Consider the following 20,320-nt stretch of genomic DNA (forward strand, 5'->3'; position numbering starts at 1 on the left):
TTACACAAGGAGCTGATGTTAATTATTTACCCTGTAATGATGTTTGTGCAAATTGCTCACACTGCAAGTAGGTGGGTGCACAAAATTGGACCCCATGCCAGTAAAAGTCATTTACAAATTGGCGGCACTTACATCCTGATTTGACATTTCCCAGTATGGTCGTTCTCCGTATGACATCACCTCCCAGAGCACAATGCCATAACTCCAAGCATCGCTGGCTGATGTAAACTTCCTGTAGGCGATCGCCTCTGGGGCTGTCCACCGGATAGGAATCTTTCCTCCCTGCAAGAGATAAAAATGAATCAGGTCAGTCTGGAAGCGAATCACTCCACTTCTCTGTCAATCTCCAACTCAATCAGTCGGACATCACCTGACTATTAAAAAAATAAAATAAAACCTTAGCTTCATCAGTGAGTTTTCATCAATTTGCCTTCTAAGCTTTTTTTCAAAATGTAGCTCCACAGGAGCCCTGGGTGTGTTCGCCACTAAAAATTATTTATACAAGCAATCCGGATCTGGGTCACAAGTTTTAACCACATTTAAGAGAATTTGTGAAGCTGAAACCCGACATCAAAATGAGGTTTTGCAGCTCCGCGAGAAAGACCTACCTGGTCTTAAAGAAAAACAGGATTCAGTTTCAGTCGCAGATTATCAAAACATTAATCAAATAAAAAATCCATAACTTTGTGTGGAATCCGTCAAAGTGTGGCCACATTTACAGTTCGAAGAAAAAAAAAAAGAAAAAGGAGGGTAAATTGAGAAAAATGAGCTGAATGAAGTAGGGCAACAGAAGTCAAAAGCAGAAAGAGGCGTCGGTGTTGAGTCCCACAGTCAGATGCAGTTTTATCTAAATTATCCAATTTTCCTTTATACTCCCTGGTACCTATGGGAACCCTTCAGGAATGTACTAAAGTGTAGAATACGGCCGCACAAATGAATCACCGTGCAGTGAAACCCAGTAAAAGCAGTCAGACTCCCTTACTTAAACAATAACCAAATGTTGACCTTAGAGAATACAGATCAAAAACAGCAGACTCGCTCACTGGATAACACGTAAACACACACACCCATACACACATGGGTGGTTCTTTGTCACAGGAAGGCTTTTCATCAAAGAAACAAACTGGAAAAAAAAAAAAAAGTCCAAGCGAAAGCTGTGTGTGAAACAGCGAAGTGTGAGGGGGTTGACAGTTACTGGAAGAAAGGAAAGTTTATTATCCTGTCTTTTTTATTTTATGTATTTCTGGGAGAAAAGCAAAAGCCATAGAAGCTGTTTATTTGACAAGAGATTCCCAGCCAGCAAATTACACTTCGTTCAAAGGGGTTCCGTGCACAACTCGTACATACTGGAGGGTCTGGAAAATTACAAAGCTCCTGTTATGCCTCATTTTGTGACACAATGATCAACAGTGGAAGTAAAGCAAGGAGAGAAATGCAAAAATGCTTATTGCTTAAATTCTATGTGGACTTTATTTACTTTTTGGGTTCTCATGTTTTGTTTCTTAAAATACTTTAAGAAAAAAAGCTAAACGAAGATAGATTTCAAGGTTTTGTTTTCGTAATTTCCCCAGTAAAATGAAGTTTTATTTTCAAGAGAGAGCTATACTTCTAACAACATATCTCAAAGTGACACAAAACTGCATTTTTATGGTTTTGAATAAGTGGGGAACATTTATGGAACTTGATAAGTTATATAGGTTCTCAATATGGGCTTGTGTGGTGAGAACCGCATTACAGTATTGGTATGTATGCTGACAAAGAGAGTGGGAAAACAAAGCATGTGACTAACAGGAACATTCCTCCTCCAGTTCGGAATTCCCTGAGGCTACATGGAGCTCAGAGCCATCTTTGCCTTCACCTTCCAGTTGGTGTTTTTTTTGTCTTTCTTATCACAGTTTGGTTTTTGTATGAGTGTTCCACTCCCCTACCAAGTTAGGCAGCTGCATGTTCTGGGATATAAATATAACAGATGAGGAAATAATAGAAGAGGTTCAGTTTTAGCACCAAGTAAGTGTGTTAGTGCGTGTTCCGTCTCACCCTGGTGGTGTAGGCTCCCTCCGGGTCGTCCTCCAGTACACGGGACAAGCCAAAATCTGACACTTTGCACACCAGATTGCTGTTGACGAGGATGTTCCGTGCAGCCAGGTCTCGGTGAACGTAGCCCATGTCTGACAAATACTTCATGCCTGAAGCGATGCCCCGCAGCATCCCAACCAGTTGGATGCCTGTAAACTGGGCGTCATGCTTCTGGAAAAAAGAAAGAGTGGATAACTCAACAAAATAAAAAACATCCATGCTTTAGCTTGTGTTAAAATAAATGAAAAGTTTGACCTTTTAGACTTTTTTGCATTAAATCAAAGCTTTCCTCATTATCATAGAAAGAATTATCATTAACCTTTAATAGCAACCTTTGACATTCTGTCCTAAATTTGCAGCTTAACAATAAAACCACAAACTCAAGGTGGAAAATTCTTCTATTTTTTTTTCTTTTTTTAAATATGACAAAAAATATATTTTTGTATATTCATGTGAAACCAAAAGTAATCCCAAAATGTTACATGTACCTATTAAACATAAATGAAAAGCTTCCATAGTAAATTCCATATTTTAGCACATATTTTTTTTTCAATTTTAGACAAAGGCAGTTAACAAGAAAAATAAGTACAACCTCTTCATTCTGAAAAGAAAGTACTGGAAGGACCTCCTGGAAGTAGCAGCCAGCTGGTGTTGCTCTAATACTCTTAATTAACTGACTATCAACATGTCAAAGTATCTCTATAAATTCAGGTTTTCTCACCTTTTCGATGCATTAGGAGTCAGTTAACACTTTGCCAAGGGCAAAGAGATAGCAGTGCTTTTAAAGTGATCCCACCTATCTGGGAATCATTTTCAATCTATTTCCAAACAATTAAATTCACATATCAATCATTAGAGAACTGAATCTGGAAGCTTGGTTGCATTTTTCATGTGTTTCTGTTTATTTGCAATTGTCACAGTAAATTACTACCGCATTAAATCTTCTACTCTGTGAAATATTACTAAGGTTGCTACACAATTTATAGACCAACACTATTAACTCAAAGCTATATGTGAACAGTCATACAGGAAGGTGGGAGTGTAATGATTTGGGCTGTCCTTGTTCATGTCAATGAGAAACGTCAACAGCTAAAACCTTTTTTGAGGAGCTCCAAAGAAACCCAGCATTGACAAATGTTTTGTTCAGGAAGGTAACAGAACACACAGCAACAACTGAATCTAAAGAAGGAAAAAATGACTCTTATTTCAAGCAAAATTCTCTTTTTTTTGTCTTGCAAGAAAACAACTGTATTAAGAAAATGTCTAAATTGAAAAATAATCTTAGTTTAAGAAAATCTGTTTTTTTTTAAATACAAATTCTTAGTTAAACAGTTTTTTTTTGCATATTTTAGGATTTTTTTTATTTTTTTTTTAAGAATCGTTGACTTATTTCTAGAGGTTCTATTGTGACATTAGACATATTGTGACATTTTCGTTAAACATCTGATGTGCATCGTATGGTGATGCACAGTACCTGGTGGTGAGTGAAGTGACACAGCAGCTGCTCAGCAAAAATGAGCAAAAAATACTATAATTTAATTCCACACAATGAGAAACTGCTACATTTTCGATAAGTAGACCAGCATGATTTCTTGTGCGACTTAACCACTTTAGTTGAGCAAAATGAGTTGCAGTGTAGAGTTCAAAGTAATTTGCTCATTGACTCTATTTTAGGAGCACTGCTGGAAAAAATGTTTTAATGTAGCTATTAACCCAAGGCAAGACTCAAGAAGTGTGTCATAAACCAAACTGCAGCATTTAGAAAGCTGTCCCACATAAAAGGCTCCAGAACCTTCTCTTTAATTTGCTTCCATCAGGCGGCTATATTGGTAATGTCAGAAAAAAGGGTGATATAAAACACAACACTATTTTATTATGGATTTCCTGAGCAGTCCTGCATCCTGAAAAAATTACATTCTGAAAACAGAAAACAATAAGTAAAAACTGATTTTGCATTTGCAGATTAAAATCTCCAGGACCTTTTCTGAAGATTTAACCTCTGCGAGGTGAGGTGAGGATTATTTAATCACTTACTCTTAAAAAGCTGTCAAGAGATCCGTTCTCCATGTACTCTGTGACAATCATGACAGGCTTACCTGCAAAAAAAAAATTCAGCCAAGTGTCACATACCAAATAATAAACTCAGCTCGCAGCACAAAAACAGCCTGGAGACTTTCATGCTGCAACATCATGTCGAGTTAAGATTTATTCACAGAAACACACAAAGACATGAGAAGTCATCAGGGAAGGCCGTGACGTGACTCTAAGCAGACGTGGAGGCCTGATAAGGACCAGCTTCAACTTAACATTTTTCCGTCGTTTCCACTCATGAACATTCAAACACACACTCAGAAAATTCAAATGATCCATGTTATAGTTCCAGGGTCTGAGCAGGTCAACTGTCACAGCGTGACATCTTTATTCCCGTGAAAGATTTCACCATAAATCCATGTTGCCTGTTAACATCTGAGGCTGATCAGACGCCAGGCAGCACAAGGTTTATTGCGAAGGAGGAAAGGAAAAGAAAATCTTAAGAAAACTTTAAATCACTCATTGTTGAATGAAAAGTTAGACTTGTTTGTGTCCCAGACGTCTTTGTTCCTACTACTTTACTCTTGACCTAACACTGGTCTCTTGCCTCCGCTCCATTTTTATTCAGATTAATGTTAATTTCCTGACCTACCTTTTACTCCCTAATGCCTGCTTCTTTATTTTCCCATAATCCCTTGCCTCCCTCTCCTCTTGTCTCTCTTACACATAACAAAATGTTAATATCTGTGAAGACAGAAGCTTTTGGTCATCATGACTTTTAAGAATGGATCCTCCTCATATAACAAACTGACTTTTACCTTCAACAAAAAAAAAGTAAAAAACTGTGACAAATCAATTTGTTCAGCAGCAAGAATTTTTTATGGTGGCAAACAGGAGCACATCGACCCTATTTCTGCTCGTCCTTTTTCATTCCAACTTTGACCATAAATTTAAAAGCCTGCAGCCATCTTTTTTCTCTTAACTCACACGCGAATGTGTGTGTTTGAGCACGTGTGCAGATTAAGTCCTGTGCGCTCAAAAATGCGAGCGTGCATGTGTTCCTACAAAAATGCAGCCTGTGGATCAGCCAAAAGCAGCAGCAAGGTAAATGGGGTGTGAAAGTCTCAGGATTATTAAGAATTAACAGGAGCAGCTTAATAAATCACCCCTCAGCGATGTGTGTGTGTGGAGATGTGTGCAGTAGCATATCAAATGGACCCTCCAAAAACGTATGTTCTGCACTTGTGGTGTTTCAACTCATGCACATGTTCAGGGCATCCCTCCAAATGCACACAAGCACACACGCTAGAGGCAGTGCCGGCCTTCCCCAAGCCACCTCAGAGCAACAAATAAAACATTTGTGCGTGTTTTCAAGGATGAGATCAAAAATTTTATTTTTCAGGATTCATTAAAAAAATAAAATGCACATGTTGAGAAACCTTACAAACAACATTTCAGTAAATGTGGAAGGTTTTCTCCCCAAATAATGCTAATTAGAACTAGGAGTTTATGAAAAGGATTTTTTAAAAAGTTCTTGTTTTGTGTTCTGTTCCTCAGATTAACCGTAGAAGCAGAACTACTTAACAAGCCGAGTGCCGCAGGCAGAGGCCAAGCAGGTTTCTTAGCGACAAAGTTCAGACTCATTATTTTCCTTTTTCTGCACTCATTCCATTTTAAAGAGGCTTTCTGTGTGCTAATGATAGTCCTATGAAGAGGCCCAGAGGGGTGCAAGTCAGAGATATGGATTTATGGATTTATGCAAGTGTTGGACACCGGCTTTGATCATTGTGCATTGATCTGCAGAGATTTAGACTGCAGCAACTCAATGAAACTTGTCCCCTTTCACAGAATAATCTGTCATTGAAGAATTTGTTAGGAATACGAATACATTTATTTATAACAACTCATGAAAAAATTAAAAGTTGAGATAGGGGCATTTCATCTTGCAGAATATGAATGTAAAATTGCTATTTTTGCTCAAATTATAATGAATAAAAAAGTTTGGTCCATGGGGTTTTTATGATAAAATTGAGTGTGCTTTTGTGTTATGCATCACTTACTGCGAGTTACTACACCCTCCAATCTGATGATGTTGGGGTGATCAAACTGCCCCATTATTGATGCTTCAGCAAGGAAGTCCCGCCTCTGTTTATCCGTATATCCTCCTTTCAGAGTCTTGATGGCCACACAGATCTCTTTTTTGCTGGGCAGCCTTAGACGACCACTGCACACCTCTCCAAACTCACCTGTAAACAACAAATTGCAGACAAAAAAAGTGAAAAATTGTTCACTCTTGGGATAAATCGTGATACGTATCGTATTGTGAGACACATATCATGTGCTCTTGCTAATGCACACCCCTAGAAATTATTGTGATGCAGAAAATAAACACAAGTTTCCTGCTCCAAGCTCTCAACAAAAGATAATCAATGTTTTTTTTTTTTTTTAGAAAAATTTTTGACTTTTAACTAGAAGTTAAATGGACATTTTTATTAAACATGAATGGATAAAGGTAGATGAAAAAAGTCTGTAAGTTCTCTAATTCAATGAAGAATGGGTTCAATCACAGCATTACCTGCTCTCATTACTTGCACATGGACCTGCTAATAGAATCTAACTGGCTTTCATGTCACCTTGACCAACATTATCAACACTTGATGTTTTTTGTTAACTCAATAGAAGGGACAAATTTTAAAAAGGTCTTTGAAGTAACCTGTGCATGACTCAGGGTTGTGCTTGAAAAGAACAGCAATGTAGAGTGCCAACTATAATTCAAAGCAGGACTTTATTTGGTATTTTCTTTGTGTGCCTGCAGAAGTCAAGGTTCACAGGCAATTTTCATGATTATTTCTAACACTACTTTATGATTCTAAGTAAGTAAAAAAAATAGATTTTAAAATATAATAGTGTGACCTGAAACACAATTTTAATTCATTCCTGCACAGACAGCAGTGGGACTTTTTCAGCTTTACCTCAAAGTCCAATTAGAAAGCAGCGTGACTCAACTCGCATTCTGACAGTTCAATTAGCGCTTGCTTGCTGCTGGTGTGTCTGTCTGCACTCGTGTGTGTTCAGAGTTTACTTTAGATGTTGTGGTGTGTCCACATCAAAGGAAAACCTTGTAGAACGTTTTTTTTTTTTTTTCTTTTTGGCCAAACTACAAAAGCCAAATAAAGTCTCTGCAAAATATCTGTGCATGCGGTGAGAGTATGTCAAACTATAACATCCAGATCCATATGTGTGGATGCTGAATGATGTCAGAACTAAGATGCGCAGATAAAGTGCAGTCTTATCCCACAGCAGCTCTGGATCAAAGAGCAAAGGTCAACACTGAACACGAAGCACCGGTGTCTGGAAGAACTTAAACCTGAATGATTAAAACCTGTCCTCCCACCAAGGCACGCTGCCTGTTCTCCTCTGCTCTGCTTTCCTTTTTTTTTCTTTTTTCTATTCCTCGACAGTGGACAGGAAAGCCAGGCATTGGCACCTTTTTATGTGGTCACTTTGAGGGAGAAGATTGTTGTCTAATAAGGCTTGATTAAGGACGCACTCCTTTCCTGTTATAAATAGAGGTAACCCCCTTTGATGTTAAGGACTGACCATGTAAGCACGGTGCAGCGTGTGCTTTATGTCTCTTAACACAAAATCACCAATTGGCAAAAACATCAAAGTCCCGTTAACGTGTTTAATGAAGACAGATGGGGTTGAAGTGGAAACGGAGAAAGACGACGTGGGCTGTATAGTGTTCAAGATCCACGGCTAAGTGGTACGCTGACATGAAATAATGTTTACATCACATGTAAAGGAAAAACAGGAGATATTGTGGGTCAGCAATAGATGTATACAAAAAGGCAAAGCTGTATAGTTAACTCCAGTCTTTGTCTAAGGCTTAGCTAATTAAAAAATACTTAACAATATTTTCAAGAAATGTTTCTCCATTTAAAAAAAAATATCATTTTTAAGCCATATTTCATGAAAACAAGTTCCTTCATAATTGTGTAATATGGCGATGTAGAATAAAGATTTTAAAAACCTGTTAAATTATATGCTAGTTGTAAAGATGTGCTCCACTAGGGTTGTAATGATTGACTGATTAACCTATAACATCAAAAAATGGTTTCAAAATTAGATAAATCGACAAACGATGTTAGAAAATATAATTTCGATTGATATTTATGATGTAGAAAAACAACAGTGGGCTGAACTTTAGGAAAATAAAATATGAATGGATTTGCTATTAATTCTTGTTTACTTGTTTTTGATACACATATTTAATTTACACTTAATTATCTCACTAGAAATACAAGGAATCTGGAAAACTTCACCTGCACTGTTCAGTTCCAGATATTTATCTCTGACTCACACTAGTTGAAGTTTTGGCTTAAGATGTCCTGGATCGATTTTAAGTCAGCGATTGGATCGTTCAAAATGAACCAATACTGACTATGAATTGTATCAGCAACCACAAATGATGATTTCAATCGAATTGTTAAAACAAATTGTTTATCTGAATGTTACAAAATAAATCAGTTTACTTAAAGAAAGTTTTTGTGCGGTCATAATTCTATATGACCTTTTCTTTTGCTTTTTATGATAAAACATAGTACTGTACTTGACTGCACTGGCCAGCGTGTAGTCAAGTAGTCGATTCTTGGGTCATCCTGACAGGTTTACAGTGTGAAAGGCTGATGCGACTCTGGAGACCAGTCTGCAGGAATGTATTATATGCTTTAGTCTCCATTTTTTTCTGTCTGAACTTGACATAAATTACAATGCATTACACTCTGCTGAAGTTTTCAGGATGGTAGCAATAAAAGAAACAAGTTATAATTCAGTTTTAAAGCAGACTGTAGAAATATTGCTTTATGGTGAGGTATGATGTATCCATAAGTGCATATTTGTAGCTCTTACCTGCTCCCACGACTTTATCAATGGCGATGCATGAAGCGTCCAGCTCCTTGGCAAACTCATGGACAGCCTGGCTTGGGTCCTCATATGTGTGAGGGTCTATGTACGTCCTGATCCCTGGGAGACGCACTGCAGCAGAGCAGGAAAAGTGCAGCAGATGGTAAATCAAATTTGCAGACTGATGCTATCCAAATATTTCTAACAGTGTTGATGCAGTAAACTTTACAATCGCTTAAAACTGAAATTATCCAGATCATTTAACGGAATCTAAGCAAAGAGTTGCCTTCTTTTTATTTATTTTATTTTTATTGAGTCTCAATGAGGCAAATGCAATGATGGCATGCACTGTATATATATAAAAACATAAAAGCAAATTGATTTTCAATATACAAAGAAAGCATCATAAAGTTGCAAAAAAGCCTCTAAATCCCACTTTTTCCTTTTAAGTTTTCAAAGAACTGTATGCAGGATTACTCAACATTTTATTGAATTTAGGCTAATAATAGGAAAATATTAGAAAAAAACTACATATATTTCCCTAAATAGGTTTAGTATGGATACCCAAAACTATAATAAAGACCAAAGAAAAGAGTCCATTGATATACATATATGTTTCAGTCCTTTCTGTCAAACTGTGAGACTATTTATTTGAAGAGTCTTCAAGGTTGAGTGGGCATGTGAGAGTTGTTTTATCACAGACTTGGATGAAAAGCCTACCCTTTGTGTAATAAAGCTGTGTTTTAATAGCTCAATGATGCTAAAATTTATGCACTGGTCTGACCCATTGTAATTATTCATGAAGCAATGGGCAGAGGCTGTTCACTGCCTGGGGAGTTCTGAGGCTAATAACTAGGTGAAGGTTAAAGCTAGGACAATGGCAAATAAAAAAAGACGAGACTGGAGATGAAAAATGGAACAGAGAAGGAAGCGTAAGCGAAACATATACACATCTGTGACATTTCTTTGCTGTCTTTTTTGGAAGGCACTGACTTTACCCCTTAGGTGGTTGAACTGTGGTTCATTTAGGGTGCAAATGGTTTTCCCAAGCTTAAGTGATGAGCTTTTTCCTGTTTGCTTTGTTGTGCTGTATGTTCAAGTTTTCTTAGCATGATAACAACAAAATGAAGATTTTAGGTCCTTTTTACATAAAAAATGAGATGATGGTTCAGTAAAGAGAAAACGTCCAAAATAGGGACGGTTCAGAGTAAAGGGCAAACTTCTTTGGACCAAAAATACTTGATGCGTTTGCTCAAAACTTATTTTGACCATTATACACTTTTGTTTTCATCCTTAAAGATAACACGTCTTAATGTGCCTTGTATGGAACCCCTAAAGGGACATAGATGTAAAAAAAAAAAAAAAAAAAAAAAAAAAAAAAAACAGAAAATTAAGACTGGATTTTGGTGCAGACCAGATATAGTAGGTACACACCAGTTAGTTTCAGGTGCGCACCGGATCATTTCAGGTGCGCACCAGTTAGTTTTAGATGCACACCAGATAGTTTCAGGTGAGCACCAGTTAATTTCAGGTGCGCATCAGTTAGTTTTAGATGCACACTAGATAGTTTCACGTGCGCACCAGTTAGTTTCAGGTGCGCACCAGTTAGTTTTAGATGCACACTAGATAGTTTCAGGTGCACACCAGTTAGTTTCAAGCGTGCACCAGTTAGTTTCAGGTGCACACCAGATAGTTTTAGGTGCGCACCAGTTAGTTTCAGGCGTGCACCAGTTAGTTTCAGGTGCACACCAGATAGTTTCAGGCACGCACCAGTTAGTGTCTGGTGAAAATAGTGTCAGGTGCGCCAGATAGCTTCATGCGCGAACCAGTTAATTTCAGATGCACACCGGATAGTTTCAGGTATGCATTGGTTAGTTTTAGGTGCACGTCGGATAGCTTCAGGTGCCCACTAGAAACCAGTACTATTTTTTTGTTTTCTTCAATGTCTCTTTAGAGGCTCCGTAGCATTGTAACAAGATACTTTTATGTCTTCCTAATGCATCCCAGTGTACTTACAGTGACCGTTTCCAAAGTGCAGCCTTTTCTCATCCGGATGTTTGGATTTACTTCGGCAGCAAACCCTGTAAACCCCAACAAAAGAAAGTTCAGAACTTGTACCAGGACCTTTTTGAAGAAAAATGTGAGTTTGTGTGTTTGTTATCCCAGTATTTAAAAAGAGAGGGAGTCAGTCTAATAATATACCCTGGATTTGTAACCTCTCTGTGAACACTCCAGAGGATTTACTTGGGATAAAGACAGGCTTGTAATTATCACACGGATACATAAACATACACAAAGCCCCTTTACTCTGAGTGAGAAATAGTTGTAAAACAAAAAAAAAAAAAACATATGATTGCAACATTTTTAGAATCGGAGAGAAGTTTATCATTTTTTAAAATATAATAGAAATGGATACAACTAAAAATGATTGGCAAACAGCTTGCTGTTACTGAACAAGACAAAACACAAGCTGCGAAACCAGACCAGAGTGCGGACAGACCTGCCAATCAGGACGTAGAGCAGCACGGTGAGAAGGATGATGGCCACAGCGGAGGAAATGGCAATCAAAACAACCTGGCTGCTCTCACTGGAGATTGAAAAGGCTGCTGAAACACAGACAGCAGCAGCTGTGTTAGGCTTTGATGACAGAACAAGTCAGTTACCAAAATCTTTGAGCATAAAAAGTGAATATGTTTTGGTTTAAGGCTAAATTTAATACAGTTCCTTTAGAAAAAGGATCAAATTCAGGCAGCATGTGTTTCTCTGTTGAACTATTTTTTCTCTAAATTGCATAATGTCTACCAGTTTTTTGCTTAAAAATTCTTATTTCTGCTTACACAAAATAATCAGCTTTTAGGAATTTAGTAAAAGCCTCAAAGTTTTAGAGTTAAAAATGAGAAGTTTTATCAAACTAATACGTAAAGTATATTCAGTTCATGTTTTAATTTTTTTTTCAGTAAAAATTACATTAAAATATCTGTAAACTGAACACTATAGTAGAAAATATGCTGCATATATTTCACTAAATATTTGTTCTAATACGCAACTTTTGAACAGAATTAGCCTAATTTGGACAAATTGGATCTCTTTGAAATAGTTCTTGGATCATTAGCTGTTGACACACATGATCAAATAAATCTCAGAACTATTTCAGTAAGTAGTTTAAAGCCAAAGAAAATTCTTTCAGTTTTACAAACACTATTTGTTTAAAAAGTGATTGAGTCAGACAGCAGTAAAAAAGGGTTGTGATGAACGTACAGTCAGGACTGGTTTCAAACTGGAAGGTGGTGCTGCTGGCTCCATATCCGGCAGCGGTGCGAGCTCTGATCTGAAGCAGGTAGGCTGTGTTGGGCTTCAGACCACCTAGGGTCACATTACAACCCCGAGCACGGAGGATGGTGTAGCTGGTCTCCTGCTCCTCCTGGAAAACATTGACAGCAACAGACTGAGAAATGAGAGAACCGATCATTCTTTCACTAATTTGGTATTCAGCAAACAATCAAAATGAAGAAACACTATACATTTTAAATGAGATCCTTTATACTGGAAATGAACAGCATATATGTTCAAAAACAAGCACATGACAGCTTTTCTTGGCATTCTCCTCGACTGAAAAATGATGTTCTTCATTTTTTACAATTCCTGTCCAGGTAATCTCCACTGAAAGGACAATGAAAGATTTACACAGCAGGTCTGAGTTCAGCACATTGTTGGCAGATGTTAAAGCCACAAACCAAAACTCATCAAAATATGTCTCACAAAAGGTAAAGCATTTATTTATTTATTTTTTTAAAGGAAGAATGAAGTTACCATGAAATGTATTTTATTTTTTTTTTTATTTTGGTCAGCACCATTGAAAGATAAAGAAATACCACTTTTTTTTAATCAAATGGATGATTTTCTTCAACTTGATTCTCAGCAAACCCAAATTTAAAAAGAATCAAAAGCATATTCAGAATATATACCTACAATGTTACAACATAATCCATCAGGTCTCAGGAACCATTTGTGGTGGAAAATGTTTCACAGAATGCAGCAGAGAACCTATTTATCCTCATATATATCAAATCCAGTAAAATCAAACACTGAGATAATGCCGGGTATGAAATGCTGTCATATTGAAAAGCTTTTTTAAATGTCTGCAAAATTCTACAAATAAAAGTACACAGTAGCATTGCAAAGCATGAATAAAAAAATATTATATTTAGAAGAAGTTAAAAAAAAGAAAAAAAATGACAAAGAAATATTTAAAAAGGAGGAATAACCACTCATATCAGCACCATATTGGTGGGTACAGATTTGAAAAAAAAAAAAAGTGATTAACAGCAGATATAAACTTGTGACAAAACCAAAATCAACCAACTGGCAGAGACATAAATTTCTTTAGCAGGGGTGCACTCAGTGGAAGTGAAAAACATGAGCTGGAAAAAGAAAAGTTGAAGTTAAAGTTGATCATTTAAAGGTTGTGAACCAACCAAATAAAAAACTTCATCTTCAATGTCTGTGATTGTCTTTCACAATGGGAGAAAATTGATCGGATAGCATTACGTATCAAGGTGAAATACAATTTTTATTATTATTATTATTTTTATTTGAACTGTGTTGGACTCAAGAGAATTCTTAGTTTTGCTTGGATGAAACTAGTGGGAAACTATCTTGCTTCTCTTAATGCTGATTTGGGTTTGGGGAATTTCCAGTGTGGAGTTGTTTTTTTGGAATTCTCTATCTTGGCATAAGTTTAAATATTAGGTATTGTTGTTGGTCAGCACTTATTAGAAACCGGCCAAAATCCAAAATCTGGTTAAATTATAAGAAAAAAAAAATACAAACATAAACACATCCAAAAGGAAACTTGGCAGTTACTGAATAAATGGTGCATAAAGCCATCAAAAATACACTATATGATGGATGAAAATAGATACACCACACAGAAGTCTCTCTGAGTGGAAAACCATTTAGTCACAACTATAAATCTCATGCATCTTCTCTCCATCCAGCGCCTGAGACATGTGATCCCCCAAAAATAAGAGAAAGGTGCACCTATATCAAATTCATGATATATCTGCTGTTTATAGATAGACATATAGTTATGTGTGAGTATACATATCCGCACATGTGCACAAAACTGGCTGGAACGACATGCTGGAATTTGAAAAGGCCTCTTTGCTGGACTCGGCCTTCAGAATCCAAACAAAGCTGAAGCAAATTATAGCTTGTATAACAGACGCAGTGCTGGATGCACAACAGAAGTCTTGCAAATACACAGTTTTGGGTGAATGTCCCTTTTGTCTAAGACTAAGTAAACATCTGCACTTAAAATAGCTTTGAAGCTTTCTTTTTAAGATCAGGATGACGGAGTGTCTAAAAACAGTCAAAGGAATAAACTTCCACAATTTATTTTGCACTTGAAAAGACCTCATGAGCTGATTTAAATAAAAAGACAAGAACATGCGTGAACCACCTGGCTTTGTTATAGAAGCTCTGGTTGGGAATTCTGACCATCAACGATCCCCGTATAAAAGTCAGGAAATGAACAACTCTCTCTGCAACTTTCTAGAAATCTGAGCATTTTAACTATAGTTTGTACGAATGGGAACAATTTCAGGAATAAAAACATGTCAGAAAGTGACGTCTGGACAAAGGCCAGAAATGTTCTCCGTCATCTGAGGATCTAATGCTAAAAAAATGTTTCTAAAGTTTATCTTCTGCAAAAGTTTTTGGGTTTAGAAGCTGAAATTAGTACATTTGTCTTGTTGAACAAATAACTTGTGTCCTAAGGATTTAATCTACTTTAGTTGGTCTTGATTTTATTATGATATGAGGATGTTGAATATTCTAAACTGAAATAAGTCAGATTGAAAACACTGGGGAGTTGTTATTTGATTATACGACGGTGCACTCAGTGGATAGATTAAATCAGAACATCCCTTTCTTATTCAAAGCCCTGCCTTTTGATCTTAGGGAGTGTGTTTTGTGCACATGCTCCTCATTCTGTTTATGTGTATATCCAATTATGTCTGTGTGTGTTTACGAATGTGCTTTTAAAGCTCCTTTTCCTCAAATGAATCACGATGTGGTCGTGGAGTGGAGAATCTGTGGTGCATTGGCCTTTATCCTGCATGCTAGGGGCCCACTTTCAAGCGCTGCATGGTACATGAAACGGACCTCTACCCCTCTCATCTATTTTTTTTTTTTTCTGAACTGGAAATCCAATGAACAACGATCCAGACTGTTTGCATGCTGAGAAGAATCCTTAAAGTGTGTTTGAAAATAACACAAACTTTCTTTCCTCTTCATAGTTTCTTTGTTTTTATTACTTTTTAACTTTTAACGAGCATTTCCAGTGAAAATCCTGTTTTTAGGATGTGCTTGTAACATTTTCCTCATGATGGAAGACACACATATGTATATATGATGGAAATTAAAGATTGAAAATGTAATTTCTTTATTCAAATAGCTGTGAATCAGGCAGACTATTTGAATAAAGAGACCAAGAAAAGCTCATATCAGGGACGTAGGTGCTACAATCAACAAGCTTCCTGCTCCATTCCGATGAATCCTCAGTCAAATAGATCCATGCACGTCTTTGTTTTCCTCATTCAAGCGGGCATTTGGTTCAAAACTGTAGTTTAAATATTATTCTGCATTTTTGTTGAACCAGAAATGCTAGGGTGTTGTTGTAAGCAAAAGGATGATGGGAAATGAGAAAAGGCTTACTCTGCACCAAAAGAGGTCTGAAGACAGAAACTATTTCTAGAAAACAACAAAGAAGTTTTGATTTTGCTTAAAAAAAACTACATAATCACTGCTAATAAAACAGAATACTTTTAAAATAGATCAAAAGATAATTAAAGTGGGACTTCAATATGTATATATATTTTGTTTAAACCCCACAGGTTTGAGACTTTCCACTATTTTTGATCACCTCACCCCTTGTAAGAGATGAGTGAGCATAAAGCAGAGTTTGGGTGGAAACAGACTTCCGACAGCCTAGTAATCAAGAAACTGGGACTGCTGTTGGCGCTCGAGCAAACTGATCCGGGTGCACGCTCATATTCTCACACACTGAATCCGCCAGAAGCGATTAAACCCGCATGTATGGTTGATTTCACCATCAAATGTCAGCCATAACACAACATTGGTGCTAAATGGCGATGCCATTCATTCTGCACTAATTTCCCCGGCAGAGACACGAGGGACCCCGCAGATGCATTTATGGTACGCCCATAAAACTTGTCTCTATTAATGAGGTTACTGCAGAGTAGAACAGCGTGACAAATGAGAGGAGAGATGGAATCAGGAAATGAAAAGTGAAAATGAACAGGAGGAGTCGAGAAGAACAGAAACAGACAAAAAAGTCGCCTGCCTTTTCATCACTGGTAATTGTAATATTTCCATATAATCCTTTTGTGTTCTGTTATTTTAGACAATCAGATGCTGTGTAAATAAAGATGTATATAAATTATTTCTTATGTGCCATCTAAAATAAAGCTGCATCTTTAGGAACTAACTCAATGCTAGGTGATTCAGAGTGATCATTATTGAAGCTTTTGTTACTCATGAGACTTTTATTTGTGATTTTATTTCTTTTGGGCAAAGCTTTCAATTCAAAGTGTCCTCGTCTAACTTCTGAGGATGAAGTGTGATTTACATCACATATACAGTTAGTTAAAACAAGGCTTCTTTCCAGGACAGCTGGACTCTTGCTAAGGGATACAGTTAGCCACAGGACCCACAAGGTCCTGATGAAATTCAAATTGTACTTGTCACACATAGACACAAGTAGTACACTTGACTCACAACAAGAAATCACTTTCTCAAATTACGCTTGGGTTCTTTTCCGAGTGGATTTTGCATGTTCTCCCTGTGCACGCCGTGCCTTTACCACCTTTTAACTTTGTGTGTGCTCGTGTGACAGTCTGCAAAGCTATAGGATGCGTTATACATTAAGATCAATGCAAAAGGCATTGATCATTTTCTGAATTTCCTTTTTTTTAATCCATCTGTGACTTTTAATCATGAAAACATGTCAAAATGTCTGGGTTTCTAGAAGTCTTGTAACTCCATATGACCCAAAATCTGTTTGTAAAACATCCCAGCTCCACTCGGCTTCAGTGTGGACATGAAATTCAAGCTTGATCAGCATGAGACATGCACCCAACAGCACCCTGGGAACAATGATGAACATGTTTGGAGGTGTGGCTTTAGGAGACTTGACCACCTTTCTGTGATAAATCCATGCCAAAAAGTTTAAAGGTTTATTCACTAACTGAAGAGTAAAGAGAAAAGAAATGTTAAACTACAAATTTTAGGACTTTTTTTTTTTAAATCAAGATTTTTTCCACCCACCTTTTCATAATACTTGATCTCATAGTCGAGGATGATGCCGTTTGGTCTTTCTGGCTCCTGCCACGCCAAGGAGACGCTGTTTCGAGTTGTTTTCTCCTTTCGGATACCTGATACCGGCGAGGGAGCTGAGCAAAAAAATAAAAAAGATTAAATGAAAAGTTAGAGTGAACCAGGATTCTTTGAAAGCTCATTCGCTGGCATTAAACTCCAGCAGTGTTCCCTGCAAGCCCTAATTTGCTTTGTTGCTTAGTGGAGCCGCACTGAAGGCTCTGACCTTGGCAAGCAAGAATAACAAGACAGCGCACTGCAATGTAAAACCACTGACCTGTTCAGACACAACACCAACACACTCAAATCCTTCAACCCACAAAAACTCATATTACAATCAATATTGTCAAAAATGTTGAGCTTTAGTTCTCTGAAACCGAGATCCATCTCAAGGAAAGTTCACTAGAGTTCTTTTAGATGATAAATTCTGTTATATAGATTTAAAAACAGAAAAACACTTATAAGAAACTTTTATAAAAGCTGTACATTTTAAAATTTTCTATATGGTATTTCTTTATATCTCTAAGAGATCTTGTATAGAGTAAAATATCAAAGTTAAAACATTCTTGTAGTTTTTGTTCTACTAATCTGTTCAGGTACAAGTATTTTTTTTTTAAATTAAAATAATATTTTAAATGCTTGTTCAAAAACTTTTAAAACCCAGATTAAAGAGGATCCAACATCCCTTTTTTGCAAAGAAAAATTCAAAAGTTAGTTTTTCACTTAGGATTATTGCATTATGCAGAGAAAAAAAAAAGATGTCTGCAATTACAATTTATAGACATGGTGTGAATTATATGTTTTCAAATTTGGGTTTAAAAGAATTCCTCTTAAGCCACGATAACAGCCCGGAGACATGTTGTAATTTCTACCTGTAGATTGTGGTTCTCTCATATTTAATTAGTGGTGAGATTGGACTGATTAACCACCATAACTGAGCAGAAGTAGAAACATTTTAAAAATGCAGAAGCAACCTCTTAGATGAGATATTGGCTAATTACATCGAAAATTAAATAAAAAACACGTTTGCTATCACGGATGAAAAACAAACTCAACAAGTTTTAACATGTGCTTTTATACGATGTGAACACACAGAGCTTGTCTTGCCTCAATTGCATCATTTAATGCCGTGCAACAGTTTGGCCGTTAGCATTTATTGCAGCTTGACAATGCTCAACCGTATTTTTCATTAACGTCTGCTTCTTGAAACAGCAGATCTTTTATTTGCGGCTCTACAGCTCTGATATCTTTGGGTCTTGCTGGTGTTTCTTGCCAATGCTTTACCCACCCGCAGACTTGCCTCAGGGGGTTCACAAGGTCCCGGCGTAGTAATTCAGCACATCTCTCTTTCTATCAAGCCCCGGCTCCTCTCCTTTCTTCAGTCGTTCCCTTGTCACTCCCTCACTCATTTCCCTTTTCACTGCTCTCTAATTGCCAGGCAGCTCCGGGGCCAACTCAGCATCTGAGACATCGACTTTTAATTTTATTAGACCACAGGAAAAAACATGTTTGCTTTTAAAATGTTCTATTTTTTTATTTTTTATTGTATGGCTGAGAGAATGAGTCTCGGTGTGCACATATACACTAGCATGTACTTCCCCAGGAAGTTATTTCTTTCTCCTGTAATGAATCCAGATGGGGGAGAACCTGTTTCTATACCCCGTGCTCCTCCTATCCTCCTCCTCGCCTTCTGGCTCTGACAGTGGGGTGAGGCTGGGCTTTTTATTGGCTCTGCGCTTTATGGTAGTAATGATTTACTGAGTCTGGGTGGCTCCAAGGCAGCTTCAAGTTCCTCCCCTCCCCGTTTTCCCCCAGTTCTATCGTTCTCTTGCTGTCTATTGCTGAGCACTTAATTTGCAGGAACTCGGTTTCTTTTTCAGACATGACTGAAAAAGAGACGCAGCACTCGGCCTCTAATCATCAAAATTGGCACTTTTTTGTCTGTCTCATTTCCTTAAAGATTGAGATTGACGTTGTTCAAAAATGATTTTTAGTATACCAACAGAGAGCTAGAAGTCATGCTTGATTATACATTGTTAATTAGGTCTGAATCTATTTACAAAAAATGTTAGGAACTGTTAACATTTTGTTTTTACACACTAGAAGACAACTGGAAGTGATGGTTGGTTATTTGTTCTTATCTAAATCAAATTTCATATATTTTAGAACAATTTTCACCTTTTTTTATTTATTTGTTTACGAAGTTGTTAGGAATTTGTTTTAGAGGTTAAAAAATTGTTTTTAGCTTCTTCTTATTCACTTTTGAACAGGACAACCCATTTATTATAAAATATTGAATCAATTTAACCTTTTTTGTTTTTCTTTTAATTATTTTTAAACATATTTTTATGCTTTCTTATCATTATGTTTGAGAGACATATTACTAAAACTGATAATGTTTATTGAATTAGTTTAATACTTATTCTAAGCACCTGTTTTAGCAGTGTATCTGATTAAATTCCTGTCGTCCCAGATCACACGTGGAAACTAAAGTTAGGGCTAAAGGTGTAGACCAGAAGAGCTATCGGACATCACCCTGACAGCCCAGCCAGGACACACTGCTCCTTCCTAAGGAAAATGCCTAATCCAGCTTTTAAGAGCTTTGGCATCCATGCGTGTGTGTGTTTGAGGCAAAGGGTAGACGAGTGCTGCCGGTGCACTGACACACCTAATCCTTGTAAAGTTTAAGGGTTGATGGAGGGTGTGCAGCTGCAGGCGGAGATATTTGTTCGAGAGCAAAGGGACTGCGAGCGTGTCTGCCAGCGATGGCGTTCCGTGTCAACGTGTGTTTTGTGCTGCTGCGTGTGTGTTGGCATGAGAGGCTGTGTGCGTTTGTACTGATCTGTGATGTGACAGGCCGAGATCCTTCTGTTCACATCACTCCAGCGCTGAGATGCTTTTCAATGTTGTG

At 37.2% G+C, this 20,320-nt stretch overlaps 1 protein-coding gene across 6 annotated transcripts in view; it reads right to left on the reverse strand.

The window, feature by feature from the left end:
* The window catches only part of epha3 (eph receptor A3), a 92,261-nt gene that overhangs the window by 12,464 nt on the left and 59,477 nt on the right, over positions 1–20,320 (reverse strand). For 4 of the 6 annotated variants that reach the window (XM_024286639.2, XM_024286637.2, XM_024286642.2 and 1 more), the window contains 9 exons: positions 17,362–17,486; positions 12,271–12,433; positions 11,513–11,618; positions 11,029–11,093; positions 9,019–9,144; positions 6,168–6,353; positions 4,111–4,172; positions 2,038–2,247; positions 133–282 (listed from right to left, as the gene is read on the reverse strand). In XM_024286639.2, coding sequence (XP_024142407.1) covers positions 133–282; positions 2,038–2,247; positions 4,111–4,172; positions 6,168–6,353; positions 9,019–9,144; positions 11,029–11,093; positions 11,513–11,618; positions 12,271–12,433; positions 17,362–17,486 — 1,193 coding nt within the window. The remainder of the gene's footprint in view (positions 1–132; positions 283–2,037; positions 2,248–4,110; positions 4,173–6,167; positions 6,354–9,018; positions 9,145–11,028; positions 11,094–11,512; positions 11,619–12,270; positions 12,434–17,361; positions 17,487–20,320) is intronic. The other 2 variants (XM_024286640.2, XM_024286638.2) reach the window with 1 other exon arrangement.

Source organism: Oryzias melastigma, linkage group LG21, assembly GCF_002922805.2.
Source record: "Oryzias melastigma strain HK-1 linkage group LG21, ASM292280v2, whole genome shotgun sequence".
NCBI classification, from domain to species: domain Eukaryota; kingdom Metazoa; phylum Chordata; class Actinopteri; order Beloniformes; family Adrianichthyidae; genus Oryzias; species Oryzias melastigma.